At 36.5% G+C, this 20,540-nt stretch overlaps 1 protein-coding gene across 1 annotated transcript in view; it reads left to right on the forward strand.

Moving 5' to 3' along the window:
• The window catches only part of ATL1 (atlastin GTPase 1), a 76,448-nt gene that overhangs the window by 25,438 nt on the left and 30,470 nt on the right, over positions 1-20,540 (forward strand). The window contains 5 exon segments of the mRNA XM_032621214.1: positions 11,912-12,119; positions 12,122-12,159; positions 14,184-14,318; positions 14,784-14,888; positions 20,197-20,247. Coding sequence (XP_032477105.1) covers positions 11,933-12,119; positions 12,122-12,159; positions 14,184-14,318; positions 14,784-14,888; positions 20,197-20,247 — 516 coding nt within the window. The 5' untranslated portion in view covers positions 11,912-11,932.

Raw genomic sequence — 20,540 nt, forward strand, 5'->3', positions numbered from 1 at the left:
TAAAACTCATTATTTGTAAAAATTATTTCTATTTCTACATTAAAGAAACCAAAAGTATCTACACAAAATTTATAGGAAATAATAGTTTAGCAGAAGTTGCAACATGAGACTAATGTATTAAAGTCAGTTACATTTCGTTACTCAAGCAACAACTATAAAATGTAATTCAAAAAGCAACAATGGGGGCTTCCCTGGTGGTGCAGTGGTTAAGAAACCACCTGCCAATGCAGGGGACACAGGTTTGTGCCCTGGTCTGGGAAGATCCCACATGCTGCGGAGCAACTAAGCCTGTGTGCCACTACTACTGAGCCTGTGCTCTAGAGTCTGCCAGCCACAACTACTGAAGCCCGCACGCTTAGAGCCCATGCTCTACAACAACAGAAGCCACCGCAATGAGAAGCCCATGCACTGCAACAGAGTAGCTCCCACTCGCTGCAACTAGAGAAAGCTCATGCAGCAATGAAGACCCAATGCAGCCAATAAATAAATAAATAATTCTTTTTTAAAAAAAGCAACAATGAAACCAGTTATAGTTAGCAACAAAAACTAATGTTTCTGGCCATCAATGTAACAAATCTCCTCTCCCCCACCACTCCAAATTATAAAAATTTTATTCAAGGGAATAAAAGACCAAATATAAATGGAGAGAGATCTCATGTTTGTGGATTTGAAAATACCATAACAGTATTGATTCCTTCCAAATTGATCTATAAATTTAATGTAACTTCAGAAAATTTAACTAACATATTGATTCTAATATTTATATGGAAGGGTCAAAATAGCCAAAACCAATAATAATTAGAAGAATAAGAGGGGCTGGACCTACTATATATAATGAATTTTTATAAAGCTATTGATTAAGATAGTGTACTGTTGGTGCTGGTATAGACAAATTCGTGAATGGATCAGAATTGAGAGGTCAGAGAGACCTTCAAGATGGCAGAGGAGTAAGACGTGGAGATCTTCTTCCTCCCCATAAATACATCTACACGTGGAACAACTACAGAACACTGAACGCTGGCAGAAGACCTCAGACTTCCCAAAAGGCAAGAAACTCCCCACATACCTGGGTAGGGCAAAAGAAAAAACAGAGACAAAAGAATAGGGACAGGACCTGCACCTCTGGGAGGGAGCTGTGAAAGAGGAAAAGTTTCCACACACTAGGAAACTCCTTCACTGGCAGAGACGGGGTGGGGGGGGGAAGCTTCAGAGCCACGGAGGAGAGCGCAGCAACAGGGGTGCAGAGGGCAAAGCAGAGAGACTTCTGCACAGAGGATCAGTGCCGACCAGCACTCACCAGCCTGAGAGCCTTGTCTGCTCACCCACTGGGGCAGGTGGGCGCTGGGAGCTGAGGCTTGGGCTTCGGACGTCAGATCCCAGGGAGAGGACTGGGGCTAGCTGCGTGAACACGGCCTGAAGGGGGCTAGTGCGCCACAGCTAGCCACGAGGGAGTCCGGGGAAAAGTCTGGACCTGCCTAAGAGGCAAGAGACCATTGTTGCGGGGTGCGTGAGGAGAGGGGATTCAGAGCACCGCCTAAATGAGCTCCAGAGACGGGAGCGAACTGCAGCTATCAGCACGGACACCAGAAACAGGCATGAAACGCTAAGGCTGCTGCTGCAGCCACCAAGATGCCTGTGTGCAAGCACAGGTCACTATCCACGCCTCCCCTCCCAGGAGCCTGTGCAGCCTGCCACTGCCAGAGTCCCGTGACCCAGGGACAACTTCCCCGGGAGAACACACGGCGTGCCTCGGGCTGGTGCAACATCACGCTGGCCTCTGCCACAGCAGGCTCGCCCCGCATTTCTTACCATCCTTTCTGAGCAGGGAACAGACGCCCTCACACGACCTACACGCAGAGGCGGGGCCAAATCCAAAGCTGAACCCCAGTAGCTGTGTAAACAAAGAAGAGAAAGGGAAATTTCTCCCAGCAGCCTCAGAAGCAGCAGATTAAAACTCCACAATCAACTTGATGTACTCTGCATCTGTGGAATACCTGAATAGACAATGAAGCATCCCAAATTGAGGACTTGGACTTTGGGAGCAATGAGATTATATATATATATATATATATATATTCCCTTTTTCTCTATTTGTGAGTGTGTATGTGTATGCTTCTTTATGTGATTTTGTCTGTATAGCTTTGCTTTTAACATTTGTCCTAGGGTTCTGTCTGTTTTTTGGGGGTTTTTTTTTAGTATAGTTTTTAGCACCTGTTATCATTAGTGGATTTGTTTTTTGGCTTGGTTGTTCTCTTCTTTCCTTTTTTAATGACTTTTTAATTTTTTATTTTTAATAATTTTTAAATTTTAATAACTGATTTTATTTTATTTTACTTTCTTTTTTTCTCCCTTTTTTCTGAGCCCTGTGGCTGACAGGGTCTTCGTGCTCTGGCCGGGTGTCAGGCCTGTACCTCTGAGGTGGGAGAGCTGAGTTCAGGACATCAGTCCACCAGAGACCTCCTGGCTCCATGGAGTATCAAATGGTGAAAGCTCTCCCAGAGATCTCCATCTCAACGCTAAGACCCAGTTCCACTCAACAACCAGCAAGCTACAGTGCTGGACACCCTATGCCAAACAATTAGCAAGACAGGAACACAATTCCACCCATTAGCAGAGAGGCTGCCTAAAATCATAATAAGGTCACATACACCCCAAAACACACCACCGGATGCGGTCCTGCCCACCAGAAAGACAAGATCCAACCTAATCCACCAAAACACAGACAGAGGCCTACACAACCCACTGAACCAACCTTAGCCACTGGGGGCAGACACCAAAAACAACGGGAATATGAACCTGCAGCCTGCAAAAAGGAGACCCCAAACACAGTAAGTTAAGCAAAATGAGAAGACAGAGAAACACGCAGCAGATGAAGGAGCAAGGTAAAAACCCACCAGACCAAACAAATGAAGAGGAAATAGGCAGTCTACCTGAAAAAGAATTCAGAGTAAAATAGTAAAAATATCCAAAATCTTGGAAATACAATGGAGAAAAGACAAGAAACATTTAACAAGAACCTAGAAGAACTAAAGAGCAAACCAACAATGATGGACAACACAATAAATGAAATTAAAAATTCTCTAGAAGGAATCAATAGGAGAATAACTGAGGCAGAAGAACAGATAAGTGACCTGGAAGATAAAATAGTGGAAATAACTACCACAGAGCAGAATAAAGAAAAAAGAATCAAAAGAATTGAGGACAGTCCCAGAGACCACTGGGACAACATTAAATGCACCAACATTCAAATTATAGGGGTCCCAGAAGAAGAAGAGAAAAAGAAAGGGACTGAGAAAATATTTGAAGAAATTATAGTTGGAAACTTTCCTAATATGGGAAAGGAAATAATCAAGTCCAGGAAGAGCGGAGAGTCCCATAGAGGATAAATCCAAGGAGAAACATGCCAAGACACATATTAATCAAATTATCAAAAATTAAATACAAAGGAAAAGTATTAAAAGCAGCAAGGGAAAAACAACATACAAGTGAATCTCCATATGGTTAACAGCTGATCTTTCAGCACAAACTCTGCAAGCCAGAAAGGAGTCGCAGGACATATTTAAAGTGATGAAAGGGGAAAGTCTACAACCAAGATTACCCTACCCAGCAAGGATCTCATTCAGATTCAATAGAGAAATTAAAACCTTTACAGGCAAGCAAAAGCTAAGAGAATTCAGCACCACCAAACCAGCTTTATAACAAATGCTAAAGAAACTTCTCTAGGCAGGAAACACAAGAGAAGGAAAAGACCTACAATAACAAACCCAAAACAATTAAGAAAATGGTAATAGGAACATACATATTGATAACTACCTTAAATGTAAATGGATTAAATGCTCCAACCAAAAGACATAGACTGGCTGAATGGATAAAGAAACAAGACCCATATATATGCTGTCTACAAGAGACCCACTTCAGACCTAGGGACACATACAGTCTGAAAGTGAAGGGATGGAAAAAGATATTCCATGCAAATGGAAATCAAAAGAAAGCTGGAGTAGCAATTCTCATATTTAGACAAAATAGACTTTAAAATAAAGACTATTACAAGAGACAAAGAAGGACACTACATAATGATCAAGGGATCAATCCAAGAAGAAGATATAACAATTGTAAATATTTATGCACCCAACATAGGAGCACCTCAGTACATAAGGCAAATGCTAACAGCCATGAAAGGGGAAATAGTAACACAATCATAGTAGGGGACTTTAACACCCCACTTTCACTAATGCACAGATCATCCAAAATGAAAATAAGTAAGGAAACACAAGCTTTAAATTATACATTAAGCAAGATGGACTTAACTGATATTTATAGGAAAATCCAAAAAACAACTGAATACACTTTCTTCTCAAGTGCTCATGGAACATTCTCCAGGATAGATCATATCTTGGGTCACAAATCAAGCCTTGGTAAATTTGAGAAAATTGAACTCATATCAAGTATCTTGTAGGACCACAACACTATGAGACTAGATGTCAGTTACAGGAAATAATCTGTAAAAAATACAAACACATGGAGGCTAAACAATACACTACTAATTAACCAAGAGATCACTGAAGAAATCAAAGAGGAAATCAAAAAATACCAAGAAACAAATGACAGTGAAAACACGATGACCCAAACATATGGGACGCAGCAAAAGAAGTTCTAAGAGGGAAGTTTATAACACGACAACCCTACCTCAACAAACAAGAAATACCTGAAATAAACAAACTAACCTTACACCTAAAGCAATTAGAGAAAGAACAAAAAAACCCCAAAGCTAGCAAAAGAAAAGAAATCATAAGATCAGAGCAGAAATAAATGAAAAAGAAATGAAGGAAATTATAGCAAAGATCAATTAAACTAAAAGCTGGTTCTTTGAGAAAATAAGCAAAATTGATTAACCATTAGCCAGACTCATCAAGAAAAAAAGGGAGAAGACTCAAATGAATAGAATTAGAAATGAAAAAGAAGTAACTGACACTGCAGAAATACAAAGGATCATGAGAGATTACTGCAAGTAACTATATGCCAATAAAATGCATAAAGTGGAAGAAATGGACAAATTCTTAGAAAAGCACAGCCTTCCGAGACTGAACCAGGAAGAAATAGAAAATATAAACAGACCAATCACAAGCACTGAAATTGAAACTGTGATTAAAAATCTTCCAACAGGGCTTCCCTGGTGGTGCAGTGGTTGAGAGTCCGCCTGCTGATGCAGGGGACACGGGTTCATGCCCTGGTCCAGGAAGATCCCACATGCCACAGAGTGGCTGGGCCCATGAGTCATGGCCACTGAGCCTGCACATCCGGAGCCTGTGCTCCGCAACGGGAGAGGCCACAGCAGTGAGAGGCCCACGTACCGCAAAAAAAAAAAAAAAAAAAATTAATGCACAGAAATCTCTTGCATTCCTATACACTAATGATGAAAAAACTGAAAGAGAAATTAAGGAAACACTCCCATTTACCACTGCAACAAAAAGAATAAAATACCTAGGAATAAACCTACCTAAGGAGATAAAGGACCTATATGCAGAAAACTGTAAGACACTGATGAAAGAAATTAAAGATGATACAGACAGATGGAGGTATATCCCATGTGCTTGGATTGGAAGACTCAACATTGTGAAAATGACTATACTACCCAAAGCAATCTACAGATTCATTGCAATCCCTTTCAAACTACCAATGTCATTTCTCACAGAACTAGAACAAAAAATTTCACAATTTGTATGGAAACACAAAACACCCCGAATAGCCAAAGCAATCTTGAGAAAGAAAAACAGAGCTGGAGGAGTCTGGCGCCTGGACTTCAGACTGTATTACAAAGCTACAGTAATCAAGACAGTATGGTACTGGCACAGAAACAGAAAGAAAGATCAATGGAACAGGATAGAAAGCCCAGAGATAAACCCATGCACATAGGGTCACCTTATATTTGATAAAGGAGGCAAGAATATACAATGGAGAAGACAGCCTCTTCAATAAGTGGGGCTGGGAAAACCAGACAGCTACATGTAAAAGAATGAAATTAGAACACTCCCTAACACCGTACACAAAAATAAACTGAAAATGGCTTAAAGACCTAAGTGTAAGACCAGACACTATAAAACTCTTAGAGGAAAACATAGGCAGAACACTCTATGACATAAATCACAGCAAGATCCTTTTTGACCCATCTCCTAGAGAAATGGAAATAAAAACAAAAATAAACAAATGGGACCTAATGAAACTTCAAAGCTTTTGCACAGCAAAGGAAACCATAAACAAGACCAAAAGACAACCCTCAGAGTGGGAGAAAATGTTTGCAAATGAAGCAACTGACAAAGGATTAATCTCCAAAATTTACAAGCAGCTCATGCAGCTCAATATCAAAAAAACAAACAACCCAATCCAAAAATGGGCAGGAAAGCTAAATAGACATTTCTCCAAAGAAGATATACAGATTGCCAACAAACACATGGAAGGATGCTCAATATCACTTATCATTAGAGAAATGCAAATCAAAACTACAATGAGGTATCACCTCACACCAGTCAGAATGGCCACCATCAAAGAATCTACAAACAGTAAATGCTGGAGAGCGTGTGGAGAAAAGGGAACCCTCTGGCACTGTTGGTGGGAATGTAAATTGATACAGCCACTATGGAGAACAGTATGGAGGTTCCTTAAAAAAAGTAAAAATAGAACTACCATTTGACCCTGTAATCCCACTGCTGGGCGTATACCCTGAGAAAACCATAATTCAAAAAGAGTCATGTACCACATTGTTCATTGCAGCTCAATTTACAATAGCCTGGACATGGAAGCAACTTAAGTGTCCATCGACACATGAGTGGATAAAGATATGGCACATATATACAATGGAATATTACTCACCCATAAAAAGAAACAAAATTTTTTTGTAGTGAGGTGGATGGACATAGAGTCTGTCATACAGAGTGAAGTAATTCAGAAAGAGTAAAACAAATACCATATGGTAACACATAAATATGGAATCTAAAAAAAAATGCTTCTGAAGAACCTATGGGCAGGATGGGAATAAAGACACAGACATAGAGAATGGACTTGAGTCCACGGGGAGGGGGAAGGGTATGCTGGGACGAAGTGAGAGAGTGGCATGGACGTATATACACTACCAAATGTGAAATAGATAGCTAGTGGGAAGCAGCTGCATAGCACAGGGAGATCAGCTTGGTGCTTTGTGACCACTTAGAGGGGTAGAATAGGGAGTGTGGGAGGGAGAGGCAAGAGGGAGGAGATATGGGTATATATGTATATGTATAGGTGATTCACTTTATTATATAGCAGTAACTAACACACCATTGTAAAGCCGTTATACTCCAATAAAGATGTTTTAAAAAAATATGTTAAAAAAAAAGAAAAAAAAATTGCGAGGTCAGAAACAAAGTCTCTCTTTCTCTGTCTCCATGTCTCTTTCTGGGTCCGTGTGTGTGTGTGTGTATGTGTGTGTGTGTGTAACTCTTAACTATGACATGGCAGACCACTAGAGTCTTTGTTAAATAGAAATCTGAAAATTTTGTTACTCATATTGAAAAAATCAAGTTGGAATTCTGTCTCACCTCTTATACCGTTAGCAGCTCCTGGTTGATTAAGAACTTAAATATCAAAAGCAAAACTTAAAAACTAGAACAATATATATGAATGTCTTTTATGCTTGTAAGGAATAATTTCTTAAACATGACATACAAAGTGCTAATGATAAAATAATAAAATCTATTATGTCAAAATTAATAATTGATGTTCATCAGTAACAGCTTAAGGAAAGTGAAACGACAAGCTCTAAACCAGAGGATTTTTGCTATACACCTAACTAACAAAGGTCTAGCATTCAAAATATATAAAGAACCACTATAAATCATTAAGAAAAAGACAATCTAATAGAAAAAATGAACAAAAGGCATGTCCTTACTTTCATTAGCATTTAGAGAAATGTACGTCAGGACTATAGTAAGAGACCACTTACTTATTTTTATTATTTTTTTTTGCGGTATTCGGGCCTCTCACTGTTGCGGCCTCTCCCATTGCGGAGCACAGGATCCGGACGCGCAGGCTCAGCGAATGTGGCTCACGGGCCCAGCCACTCTACGGCATGTGGGATCTTCCCGGACTGGGGCACGAACCCATGTCCCCTGTATCGGCAGGCGGACTGTCAACCACTGTGCCACCAGGGAAGCCCCCCTTACTTATTTTATACCTATCCAATGGACAAAAATTTAAAAGTCAGGCAAAACCGAGTGTTGGAAAGAATGTGAATCAATAGACTGTCTAATAAACTGCTGGGAGTGGGTGGGGAGTGAGAATTTGCTACAGCCACTTAGTAAAAATTTCTGAACACGTTGTGAAGTTGAATATTTGAAAAAAATTACAACCCAGAAATTCCATTCAGAGTACCTCTTGCATATATGTAGTTAGCTACAAGCAATCTTAGAGAATTATTTCAGTCTGTAGAAAGTTGTGATCTAGTTTTCAGCTCTGAAGATGTTTTTCTATCCAAAATATTATGTCTAGCCAGCCTTCCTGATTCGCATCAGTTGTATATGTAGATTAAAACTACACCATAGGTAAGGGGGTTCATCAAAGAATGTGTGTTGTTGCCCTCAGAAAGGACCTTTTACTGAGGCTGAAATTAGATGGGTAAGTAATGCTGGAATAAAATATGAATAGGTAATAAATAATAGCAATATTAGGTGGTCACCATTATTAGGCACGTAATATTTATCAAGCTTTTTGGTCTTCATTTAATAAATATTACTTCATTTAATCATCAGAAAGCCTCGGATGTAGGTACCATTCTTTTATTTATTTATTTATGGCTGCATTGGGTCTTCATTGCTGTGCGCAGGCTTTCTCTAGTTGCGGTGAGCGGGAGCTACTCTTCGTTGCAGTGCACGGGCTTCTCATTGCAGTGGCTTCTCTTGTTGCGAAGCATGAGCTCTAGATGCGCGGGCTTCAGTAGGTGTGGCTCGCAGGCTTCAGAGCACAGGCTCGGTAGTTGTGGCACAGAGGCTTAGTAGCTCTGCAGCATGTGAGATCTTCCTGGGCCAGGGGATCGAACCCGTGTCCCCTGCATTGGCAGGCAGATTCTCAACCACTGCACCACCAGGGAAGTCCCGTAGGTACCATTCTTAATCTCATTTTTCATATGGAAGATGGTGAGTCATTGGGAGGTGAAATAACTTACACAACTTCTTATATGTGTAAGTTGTGAAGCTGGGATTTAAACAAAGACTCTCTGACTCCAGCATCTGTGATATGGCAATATAGAAGCTATTGTCTGTTGGATGTAAAATCAATTTTTCTTAACTTTGCAGAGAGAACAACTCTGATTCATGTCTAACGCAGTGGTTTTGTTGTCTCCAGATGCTTCATACTGTTGCTCAGAAAGTAATGGTGTATGTCTATCTCCACTAATGAAAAACTAAATTATGTGTTAGATTTGTAATATTTCAATGGTATTATCTTATAGATGAACAGCAATATATGTAGTTATCAATGTGATATATGTGTATACATACATCAATATGATCTGAAAACTCATTTAAAATTATGCTGAAAAATATAACTGCCTTGTTTTTCTCTAGTTATGAGACTTCTTATCAGACAGACATAATGAAGAATGTCTATTTAAATATGTTTTCAAAAAATTTGGATGAAAAGTTATTTAAGAGCCCAGTTTATTTCAAAATTAATATTATTAAGGGTTGATTTGAGGCTAGGTCATATATCTGATCTGAGGAATTAATTGATGTATGTTTTGACTTTCTGTTCTTTTGATAGAAAGCAAATGAGCCCATTTATGTGTTGTCCAAAAGTTATTTGATTTCCACTAAAGAGGCAGAATATTATAGTGGAAAGTTCTGAGATTAAAGTTTAATTACCTGGGATCTAAACCGAAATTGACAGTTACTATGTGAACTCTAGTGGGTGTGATCTTGGGAAAGTTACTTAATCCAGTTAGTTCTTCCTCATGTGTCAAAAATACAGATAATAATAAATACCTTGCTGCAATATTGAAAGCAATAAATAAATAACACAAGAAGGCATCCATGGTAGGTTGCCTGATATAGAAATTGCATTTATTTCCCTTGGGCAAAGTCAGTTACATATTTGGCTTTAGTTTCGTAAATCTGTAATAATGCTAATAGCATATACCAATACATATACCAGCCAGTGTTCTAAGTGTGTTACATGCATATATTAATTCACAGCAACTTTATGAGGTAGACACAAAGCGGTTAAACAACTTATCTAAGGTTACTCAGCTAAGAAATGGGGAAGTCTTGATTGGAATCTCAGCAGTCTGGTTCCAGAGCCTGTGTTTTTAACCACTTACACTATACTGCCTTTTCTAGAGGAAGGGGTTGTAGGGTGTATCAGTTATTTATGCCTGTTATGTTGCATAATAAATAGTCACAAAAACCTCAGGGGCATAGAACAATAGTATTTATTGGTCACATGTTGAAATGGTTGTTAGGCAAATCTGTTGATCTTGACTGGGCTCCCTCATGTGGCTGGGGGTTGGCTTGCTGTGGGCCTTGGCTGGACCTGGGCAGTTTGCCTCTGCTCCAAGTGTCTCTCATCCTGCAGCAGACTAGTCTGGGAATATTCTCATGATGAATGGCAGAGACAAAAGAGCAAAATGGAAACACACAAGTGCTTTTTCAAGTCTCTGCTGTGTCATGTCTGCTAAAAAAAATTACATGGCTGACCCCGGAGTCAAAGTGGGAGGACATTACAAAGTTACATTGAGAAGGCTATGGATATAAGAATGTGTCACTTGACACATTGAAGTTGTTTTGTAATATACTGCAAATGCCAAGGTCTAGCGTTCTAAAATTCTTGTATATTAGGGATGATTTCTAAAAGAGGACCTCTGTCAAAAACAGTATTTCTGACAATTAAATAGAAAACTCTGAAAACACACATATGTGAACACACACATACATGCACACACAAACACATATAAATTTATAGAAAATAGGCAGAAAACTTCTGGAAATACTTAGTTCAGTTTATAATCGCAAGGTAGTGGTGGTGATGATGATGATAATAGCTAACCTTTATGAGCTTGCTGTGTGCCAAGCACTGTTCTCAACACTTTACATATAGTACCTCCTTAATCTTTTCAAACAACCCTATTAAATAGGTACTATTAATAGTTTTCTGTTTTACAGATGGAGGAACTGAAAGATTTAGTAATTTCCCAGAGTCACAAACCTTTTTTATAAGCTCTCCTCACAAAGTAACTTCCAAAAGCTTCTTATTTTTTTTTTATTGAATTATATCCAGACCTCTTTTCCATAGATTTGAAGGTCTTCTGTCATCTGGCCCTACCCAATTTAATTATCTGTAACTTCCATTGCTACAAGATGTAATTTTAGACAATTAAGAGTCTAGGATTTTGTAGATGGGTTGCATGCATTGGATGGAGCTGAACTGGGTGCTTTAGAGATTTATTCCAGTTTCAAGAATATGTGATTTTGAGTCCCTCTGTGTATTTCCGCATATGCATGTTCAGCTTTAAAAAGTGTTGCAAGGATCTTTCATGTGAATAACTAAACTTATTTCTAAGAGATTAAGTGTAAACTAAGGCTATTTTATTCTTCTCCAAAAGTAGAGTCCTTTGCTTTGATTTTTTTTTTTCTTACTCAGCAAACAGAGATCTCTGCACTGATTTAGAGCTTTCTTAAAAATAAAATTGTTTGATTTGGCCACTTGATCAGAAAGACCAGATGTAAGTCGGAGATATGGTGTAAATGACATCAATATATGTCAATTAAAATGAAACATTTCTAATTCCACTGTGCTCCCTGTTTCAGAGGTTTGAATGTTGAGAGGTACATATACATTTCCTGTGTTTTGAGATAATTTGCTGAATAAATTCTTATTTATTCAATAGGCGGGCTTTTCAGAAAAGGGTATGAATGGAGCTCTCGAAGAGGAAGAGCCAGTGAAAAAGGCAGGACCAGTCCAAGTCCTCATTGTCAGAGATGACCATTCCTTTGAATTAGATGAAACTGCACTAAATCGGATCCTTCTCTCAGAGGCTATCAGGGACAAGGAGGTCGTTGCTGTATCTGTTGCTGGAGCATTTAGAAAAGGAAAATCATCCTGATGGACTTCATGTTGAGATACATGTATAAGCAGGTAGGGAAGAGGTGCTTTGAAAAGTTTTCTGATTTCTGTGCTTTTATGACTTTGTGTTTTTATTTAGTAGTAGTGTCCAATATTTCCATTATTATGTTCCCTAAAGATGAACTAGTTTAAAAATGCTATCGTGTAACCATTCCAACTTTGGTGCTGTCGGCACCAAACTATATAGGCCACTTTTGTCTGAAGCCACTTTGCTACATTTCCCTTAGAACGTAACTTATTTTTGAAGCTCTTTTGAAAATAGACAAGTACAGTGATATGGTTATAAACTTTACATGTTAAATCGTGTTTAAAAGGTCAAATAACTTTTGTCATAATTTTTATTATAATCATTTTCCCCCCAACATTTATTATGACATTTTTCATGCGTTTGTAGCAGAGTAAAAGAATTTTACCGTAGACACCTGGATATTGCACTACCTAGATTCTACCATTAACATTAATATTCTGCTTTATCACATGTGTCTCCAGCTATTCTTCCCTGTTTCAATCCATTGCTCCATCTTTATTTTTTTGGTTCATTTCAAAGTAAATTGTTGACTTCAGTATGCTTCCCTATAAATATTTCAGTATACATCATTTATTATATATGTTCAGTATTTATTTAGTTTTCTTCTTTTGTGTAAAATTTTCATATAGTTACATGCACCAATTCTGAAGTGTACATTTGCTTTTTTTTGAAAATGTAAATACCTGGGTTAGCCCCAAACCTATCAAGTGTATCTTGCTGTTATCCCACAAAGTTCTGTTATCTTTTCCCACTCAGTCTCACCCTCAACCCACCCCCAAAGGCCAGCCAACAGTGTCATAACATTTGAGACAATAGTGTGGCATAGAAAGGAGACTTTAAGGGGCCTAGGATCAACCAAAAGCAGAAGAATAAATAGGAGATTACAGGTCGGGGAACAGAAGGTTAGGAGTAGAGAGCATACCAGTATTTTTTTTTCTACCCTTTTACCCTTAGTAATTCGGGTGCCAATATGGATGTTGAGGCAGGATAGACATACTACCCAAAGAAACTTTGTATTATGCATTTATATCATAATTATCCATTTTGGATTGATCTTTTATAGGTAGGGTATTTTTGAACAACTTGGTAATGTTAGCTTTAAACATCTTCTATCTCTAGCCTCAGTCCAACAAATCAAGAACAGAAACAACCAAAATACTTCCAGGCTTTGAAAGCAAACAAAATTTCTTACCACTTTCTATTTCTGTCATACCAACATTAGTACACACTTAATGTAGGTGGGAAAATTGAGTGAACAAAATTAGTATACTTTCCATTCTTTGGGATTATATAGCTTTAGGCATATTCATAATTTTAACTGGTGTGATAAACATTACAATGAAAATACTCAATAACGCTTGTCATGTTGCTATGTTAAATAGCATTTGCTCAGATTAAAGTGTAACAGATTTGTTTTTTTGTTTTTTACTAGGTGCTTCTCCTCCTGCTGTTCGCTCCCTCCTCCCCCCAATAGCAAAACATTTTGTGTATATTATTATTGTGTATATCCTGACATAATATGCTCTCTCATACCTTTATTTCTTTGTTTCTGGAATGCCCTCCCTGAGTTTGCTCACCTGGAAAGTTCCTAAACATCCTTCAAGTCTTAGCTGTAATATCACTTCTCCTATGAAGTCTTAACTGACCCAGAGTTAGTTGTTTCTTTTCCGATGCTTCCATGTATATCTAATATACACGCCCATTTTGGCATGCATATAGTACATCATAATGGTTTGTTAGCATGTCTGTCCCCCTGTTAGGCTGTGAGCTTCCGCTTATCTGGAATGATATCTTTGTATCCCCAGGATGTAGCATAAAATGTGACAGATGGTTGCTCCTTCATAATTATTTTTTGGATGAGTAAATAAAGTAATTGTATCAATATAATAGATGTGCATACATTGTTTCCTTTTGTCTAGAGTTGGAGAGGGATACAAACTGGTATGGATGAGTGGAAGAACCTGTACTACGTATCTAGTTCAATATCATAGACTTTCTTAATTTATAGGAGTCAGTTGATTGGGTTGGAGATTACAATGAACCATTGACTGGCTTTTCGTGGAGAGGTGGGTCTGAACGAGAGACCACGGGAATCCAGATATGGAGTGAAATCTTCCTTATCAATAAACCTGACGGTAAAAAGGTATGGTGTGAACTTCTTAAAGAAAATTGAGTTTTCGCTTGCCAACAGTTACCACTTTTCAGGATCCTCCAAAATGCTCTTTTGAAAACTAATTTTGACCGCTTGACATGAAGTTTAAAAGGGAAGTGGGTAGCATCCTATTTCATGTTCCCAGTTTCCCTTTCTACTGATCACAGAAGGCAAAATCATAGGGACAATAGAACAGCAGATCAGCTAGCTAACATCTATATTTTGTTTCAGTGCTATTTCTGTTATGTTGGATTACCAGTGAAAATTAATCATTATACTAGTCAGCAGGTAATTAATATTTTTATTTTCAGTGGCATTCATGGCACATGTGAAAAATTACCTATTAAGTATTCATTGCTAATGGTTTGCTTTAGTTCTTATGGTGTTAACTTTGTAGTAACCCTAATACCCTGCATGTTCTATAAAATATCAATAATGTACTCTACTTGCCTATAGGTTGCAGTGCTATTGATGGATACTCAGGGAACCTTTGATAGTCAGTCAACTTTGAGAGATTCGGCCACAGTATTTGCCCTTAGCACAATGATCAGCTCAATACAGGTATGGAATAAAATAAATCCATTTTGATGGATGTTTCTTTAAATAAAAATTATGAATATATGTATTTCTATATACATGTGGTAGTGAGACAAACAACAGAAATGGTAAATTATATCTATTATTTGACTCAATTAGCATACCAGTTCTTATGATTTCCTTAAGAGTGGAATTGTTTTATTACTATAATCTAATTTCTGATCAGTTTTCAAATTGCCTGCTTTAGTCAGAAAATGTTATATTGTCTTATTGATAATTTTTTCTATTTCAAGCCTACAATAAAGTCAATAATATTAAATCTTATAATGTATGTAGATTCACTGAGACTACCTATTATTAGTTACATTTAATGAAATAAGATTTATAAATGCAAATTTTGTTTTATATAGCCAGTAGAAACATTTATATATGTTCACAACTTTTTATAGTATCTTAATGTGCATTTAGGAAAGTAAATGTCTTTCTTTCCTTTTTTCCTCTCTCTTTTTTTAAGTATTGTTTTTGAAGTTATTGTGTGCTTTATAAATTGTCCTGAAAGTCCTTGAGGGTTTTACTATGATCACAGAACACATAGCCTAAAAATTTTAAGACAATTTTTAGATTTTCTGTTCACCGGAAAGAGCAAGAAGAGACAGTAACCAAGAAGCAGACCATCAAAATAGTTTTAAAAGGCAGGAAAGGCAAAGTGGTTAGGATGAGTAAGTCAAAGCTGAAATTATAAGTATGTGGGGAGAATGGAGCTAGTGAACTGGCAACCAGGGCATTATGTGTAGTTAGGACAGTGAAAGGATGGATAGAAGGAAGACTGAATTTTTTTGTAAAGGACTTTAAAATAAGTCATGATTATAACCTATGATTACCTAGCTTTTTAAAAAAATTATTATATAAGTTTCAGGTGTATAGCATTATAGTTCAACATCTGTATACAGTGATCACCACCACAAGTCTAGTTACTACCCATCACTATACAGTTACCCCCTTTATCCATTTTGCCCAGCCCTCACCCCCCTTCTCCCCAGGTAACCACTAATCTGATCTCTATGAGTTCATTTTTATTTTATTTGTTCATTTTGTTTTTGTTTTTAGATTCCACTTATGAGTAAAATCACATGGTATTTGTCTTTATCCATATGACCTATTTCATTTAGCATAATACCATCAAGGTCCATCCATGTTGTCACAAAGTCTGGATTTCCTTCTTTTTTATGGCCAAGTAGTATTCCAGTGTGTGGTGTGTGTGTGTGTGTGTGTGTGTGTGTGTGTGTTACATCTTCATTATCCATTCATCCATTGTTGTATGCTAAAGGTGTTTCCATATCTTGGCTATTGTAAATAATGTTGCATTGAACATAGGGGTGCATATATCCTTTTGAATATTGTTTTCATGCTTTTCAGGTAAATACCCAGATGTGGAATTGCTGGGTCATATGGTAGTTCTGTTCTGAACTTTTTGAAGAGTCTCCGTGCTGTTTTCCCTAGTGGCTGCACAAATTAACAATCCCACCAAAAGTGTATGAGGGTTCCCTTTTCTCCACATCCTCTCCAACATGTATTATTTCTTATCTTTTCAATAATAGCCATTCTAACAGGTGGGAAGTGGTATCTCATTGTGGTTTGTTTTGCATTTCCCTGATAATTAGTGATATTGAACATCTTTTCTTGTGCCTGTTGGCCATTTGTATGTCTTCTTTTGAAAAATGTCTATTCAGATCCTCTGCCCATTTTTTAATTGGGTTGTTTGATGCTGAGTTGTATGAGTTCTTTATATATTTTGGATATTAACCCCTTATTGGATATATGATTTGCAAATATCTTCTCCCATTCAGTAGGTTGCCTTTATGTTTTAATGATGGTTTCCTTCATTCTGCAAAAGCTTTTCAGTTTGATATAGTCCCATTTGTTTATTTTAACTTTTGTTTCCCTTGCCTTTCAAATCAGATCCACAAAAGCATAACTAAGACAGATGCCAGTGAGGTTACCACCTGTGTTTTCTTCTAGGAATTTTATGGTTTAAGGTCTTACATTCAAGTCTTTAATCCACTTTGAGTTAATTTTTGTGTGTGGTGTAAGATAGTGGTCTTGTTTCATTCTTTTCCTTGTGGCTGTCCAGTTTTACCAGAATCATTTATTGAAGAGACTGTCCTTTCTCTTTTTTGTACATTCTTTGCTCCTTTATCATAGATTACTTGTCCATATATGTATAGGTTTATTTCTGGGTTTTCAATTCCATTGCATCTATTTATGTGTCTTTTTTGTGCCAGTACCATGCTATTTTGATTACTATAGCTTTGTAATAAAGTTTAAAATCAGGGAGTGTGATACCTCCAGATTTGTTCTTCTTTCTCAAGATTGTTTTGACTATTCAGGGGCTTCTTTGATTCCATACAAACGTTAGAATTATTTGTTCTAGTTCTATAAAGTATGCATTTGGCATTTTGATAGGGATTTCATTGAATCTATAGATTGCTTTGGGTAGTATGGACATTTTAACAATATTAAATACATGAGGACTGAATATCTTTCCATTTTTTGGTGTCTTTAACTTTTTAATCAGTGACATATAGTTTTCAGTATACAGGTTTTTCATCTCCTTGGTTAAATCTACTCCTAGGTATTTTATTCTTATTGATGCAATTGTAAATGGAATTGTTTTCTTAATTTCTTTTTCAGTTAGTTTATTATTAGTATATAGAAATGCCACAGGTTTCTGTATATTGATTTTGTATCCCATGACTTTACTGAATTCATTTATTAGTTCTAACAGGTTTTTCTGTTGTTGTTAGAGTCTTCAGGGTTTTCTATATATAGTATCATGAAGTAGCAAACAGTGACAGTTTTACTTCTTCTTTTCCAGTTTAGATGCCATTTATTTTTCTTGCCTAATTGCTGTAGCTAGGACTTCAAACACAATGTTGAATAACAGTGGCAAGAGTGGGCATCCTTGTTTTGTTCCTGATCTTAGAGAAAAAACTTTCAGCCTTTTGCCTTGAGTATGATGTTAGCTCTGGGTTTGTCATATATAGCCTTTGTTATGTTGAGGTACATTTCCTCAACATACATTTCCTTCCACTTTTTATCATAAATGGAAGAATTTTGTCAGATGCTTTTTCTGCATCTATTGAGATGATCATATGATTTTTAACCTTCATTTTCTCAATGTAATGTGTTGTGTTGAATGATTTGTGGATGTTAAATCATCATTGCATCCCTGGAATAAATCCCACATAGTTATGGTGTATGACCCTTTTAATGTATTGTTGGATTCAGTTTGCTGATATTTTGTTGAGGATTTTTCTACCTATATTCATCAGGGATATTGGCCTGTAGTTTCCTTTTTTGTGGTGTCCTTCTCTGGTTTTGGTGTCAGGATAATGCTGGCTTCGTAAGATGTGTTTGGAAGATTTTCCTCCTCTTCAATTTTTTGGAATATTTTTAGAAAGCTAGGTATTAAATCTTCTTTGACTGTATTATAGAATTTGCCAATGAAGCCATCTGGTCCTGGGCTTTTGCATGTTGGGAGATTTTTGACTCCTGTTTCAATCCCTTATTAATAATCAGTTTATTCAGACTTTTTTTTCTTCATGATTCAGTCTTGGAAGATTGCATGTTTCTAGAAATTTATCCATTTCTTATAGATTGTCCAATTTGTTGGCATCTAACTGTTCATAGTGGTCTCTTATGATCTTTTGTATTTCTGTGGTATCAGTAGTAATTTCTCCTCTTTCATTTCTGATTTTATTTATTTGAGCCCTCTCTCTTTTTCTCTTGGTTAGTCTAGCTAATGACTTGTTGATTTTATTTTTTCAACTACCTCTTAGTTTCATTGATGTTTTCTATTTTTTGTTTTAGTCTCTATTTTATTTATTTCTGCTCTGATCCTTATTATTTCCTTCCTTCTACTAACTTTGGGCTTTGTTTGTTCTTTTTTCTAGTCTTTTTAGGTGTAAAGTTAGATTGTTTATTCAGGATTTTTCTTGTTTTTTTGAGGTAGGCCTATATTGCTATGAACTTCCTTCTCAGAAGCATTTTTGCCACATCTCATAGATGTTGGTATGTTGTATTTCTGCTTTCATTTATCTTTATGTTTTTTAAAATTTCTTCTTTGATTTCTTTGATGGTCCACTGGTTATTCAGTAGCACGTTGTTTAATCTCAGCATTTTTGTGGGTTTTTCCCTGTTTTTTTCCCTTGTGATTGATTTCAAGTTCTCATACCATTGTGGTTGGAGAAGCTGCTTGGTATGATTTCATTCTTCTTTGAATTTATTAATATTTGTTTTGTGACCTAACATATAATCTGTCCTAGGGAATGTTCCATGTTCACTTGTGAAGTATGTGTATTCTGCTGCTTTTTGATGGAATGATCTTAATATATCTATTAAGTCAATCTGATCTAATGTATTGTTTAAGTCCAGTGTTTCCTTATTGATTCTCTGTCTGGTTGATCTATTCATTAATGTAGGTGTAAGACTAACTTTTAAAAATATACTTCTTAATTTAATTAGCCTTTAAAATACCAACTTAATATCTAACTTCTTCATAGTCAACAGTATGTGCAATTTACACAAGTCAATTAAAACCAGATTGATTTTGCCTTTTAAATATTTATTATTTACTATTTATATTTTTCCTGGAGACATTAGATATTTTTGCTGAAAACTCTAAGTCCTTTGTAATGACTATTTTTTGTTATTATCTGAGAAGTGGTCTGTTATTTAAATAAGTACACAAAGTATACTGTTTGTATCAGTACATAAACATATAAACATCATTAACTTTTCTTTGAAGTTACTGATATTAATCCTCCTCCTTAGAAAAAAAGAATTTCACCTTAATGCTGTGATCTGTTCGTGAAGCAATAATGCATATGTTTGAGGATGTAAGCATGATATTCAGAACTTAACTTCCATGTGATGGAGCTTTCTATAGACTTAAATAATTGATCGTAAAGAAGCCAACATAATTTTTCAAGACAAAATTTTATATATGGGTTATTAAGATCTAGATTATTATTATTTTCATATGCTTGTAAGAATGATTATTTTATTACTAATTGTTGAATTAGGTTCATAAAATAATTTTAATGTTCTGTCTCCAAATCAGGTAGCTACTGTATTTCTGGAAAAATTTTATAATCATTGTACATTATTTATTGTCTCTCAGGCTTTCTTTACTCCTCTCTCAAGGTCTTATAAATATATGTGAGAGAGTTTGATTTTGTGAAATTGATATTTCAAAAAATAGAGAATAACAAAATAAATGCTTAGTATGCTGCTAATTATTCTCTCATTTTGACTTTATTTCTTAATCAAGGTATATAACTTATCTCAAAATGTGCAGGAGGATGATCTTCAGCACCTTCAGGTAACAATATATACAGTCTCTTTTGTATATCTAGTAATCTTTTGGGCATGTACAGCAGAACTTTAGGATTTTGGGGGGTCTTTTTGTACTTGGAAAACATAACAGTCAGAAAGATTTAAAAACATAACCAAATGGAGGTTGTCCCATTTCCAGGTTTCTAGTTCTAGCCCTGTATGATTATATTCTTTCTAATTCAGTTTTCAAAGTCCTTTGTTTCAGTAAAGCTATTTGTTGTCAACCCTGTATATGGAAAAATATATGGCAAATTAGAGTGGAGAAAGAACCTTTGGTTT

This window comes from Phocoena sinus, chromosome 2 (assembly GCF_008692025.1).
Source record: "Phocoena sinus isolate mPhoSin1 chromosome 2, mPhoSin1.pri, whole genome shotgun sequence".
NCBI classification, from domain to species: domain Eukaryota; kingdom Metazoa; phylum Chordata; class Mammalia; order Artiodactyla; family Phocoenidae; genus Phocoena; species Phocoena sinus.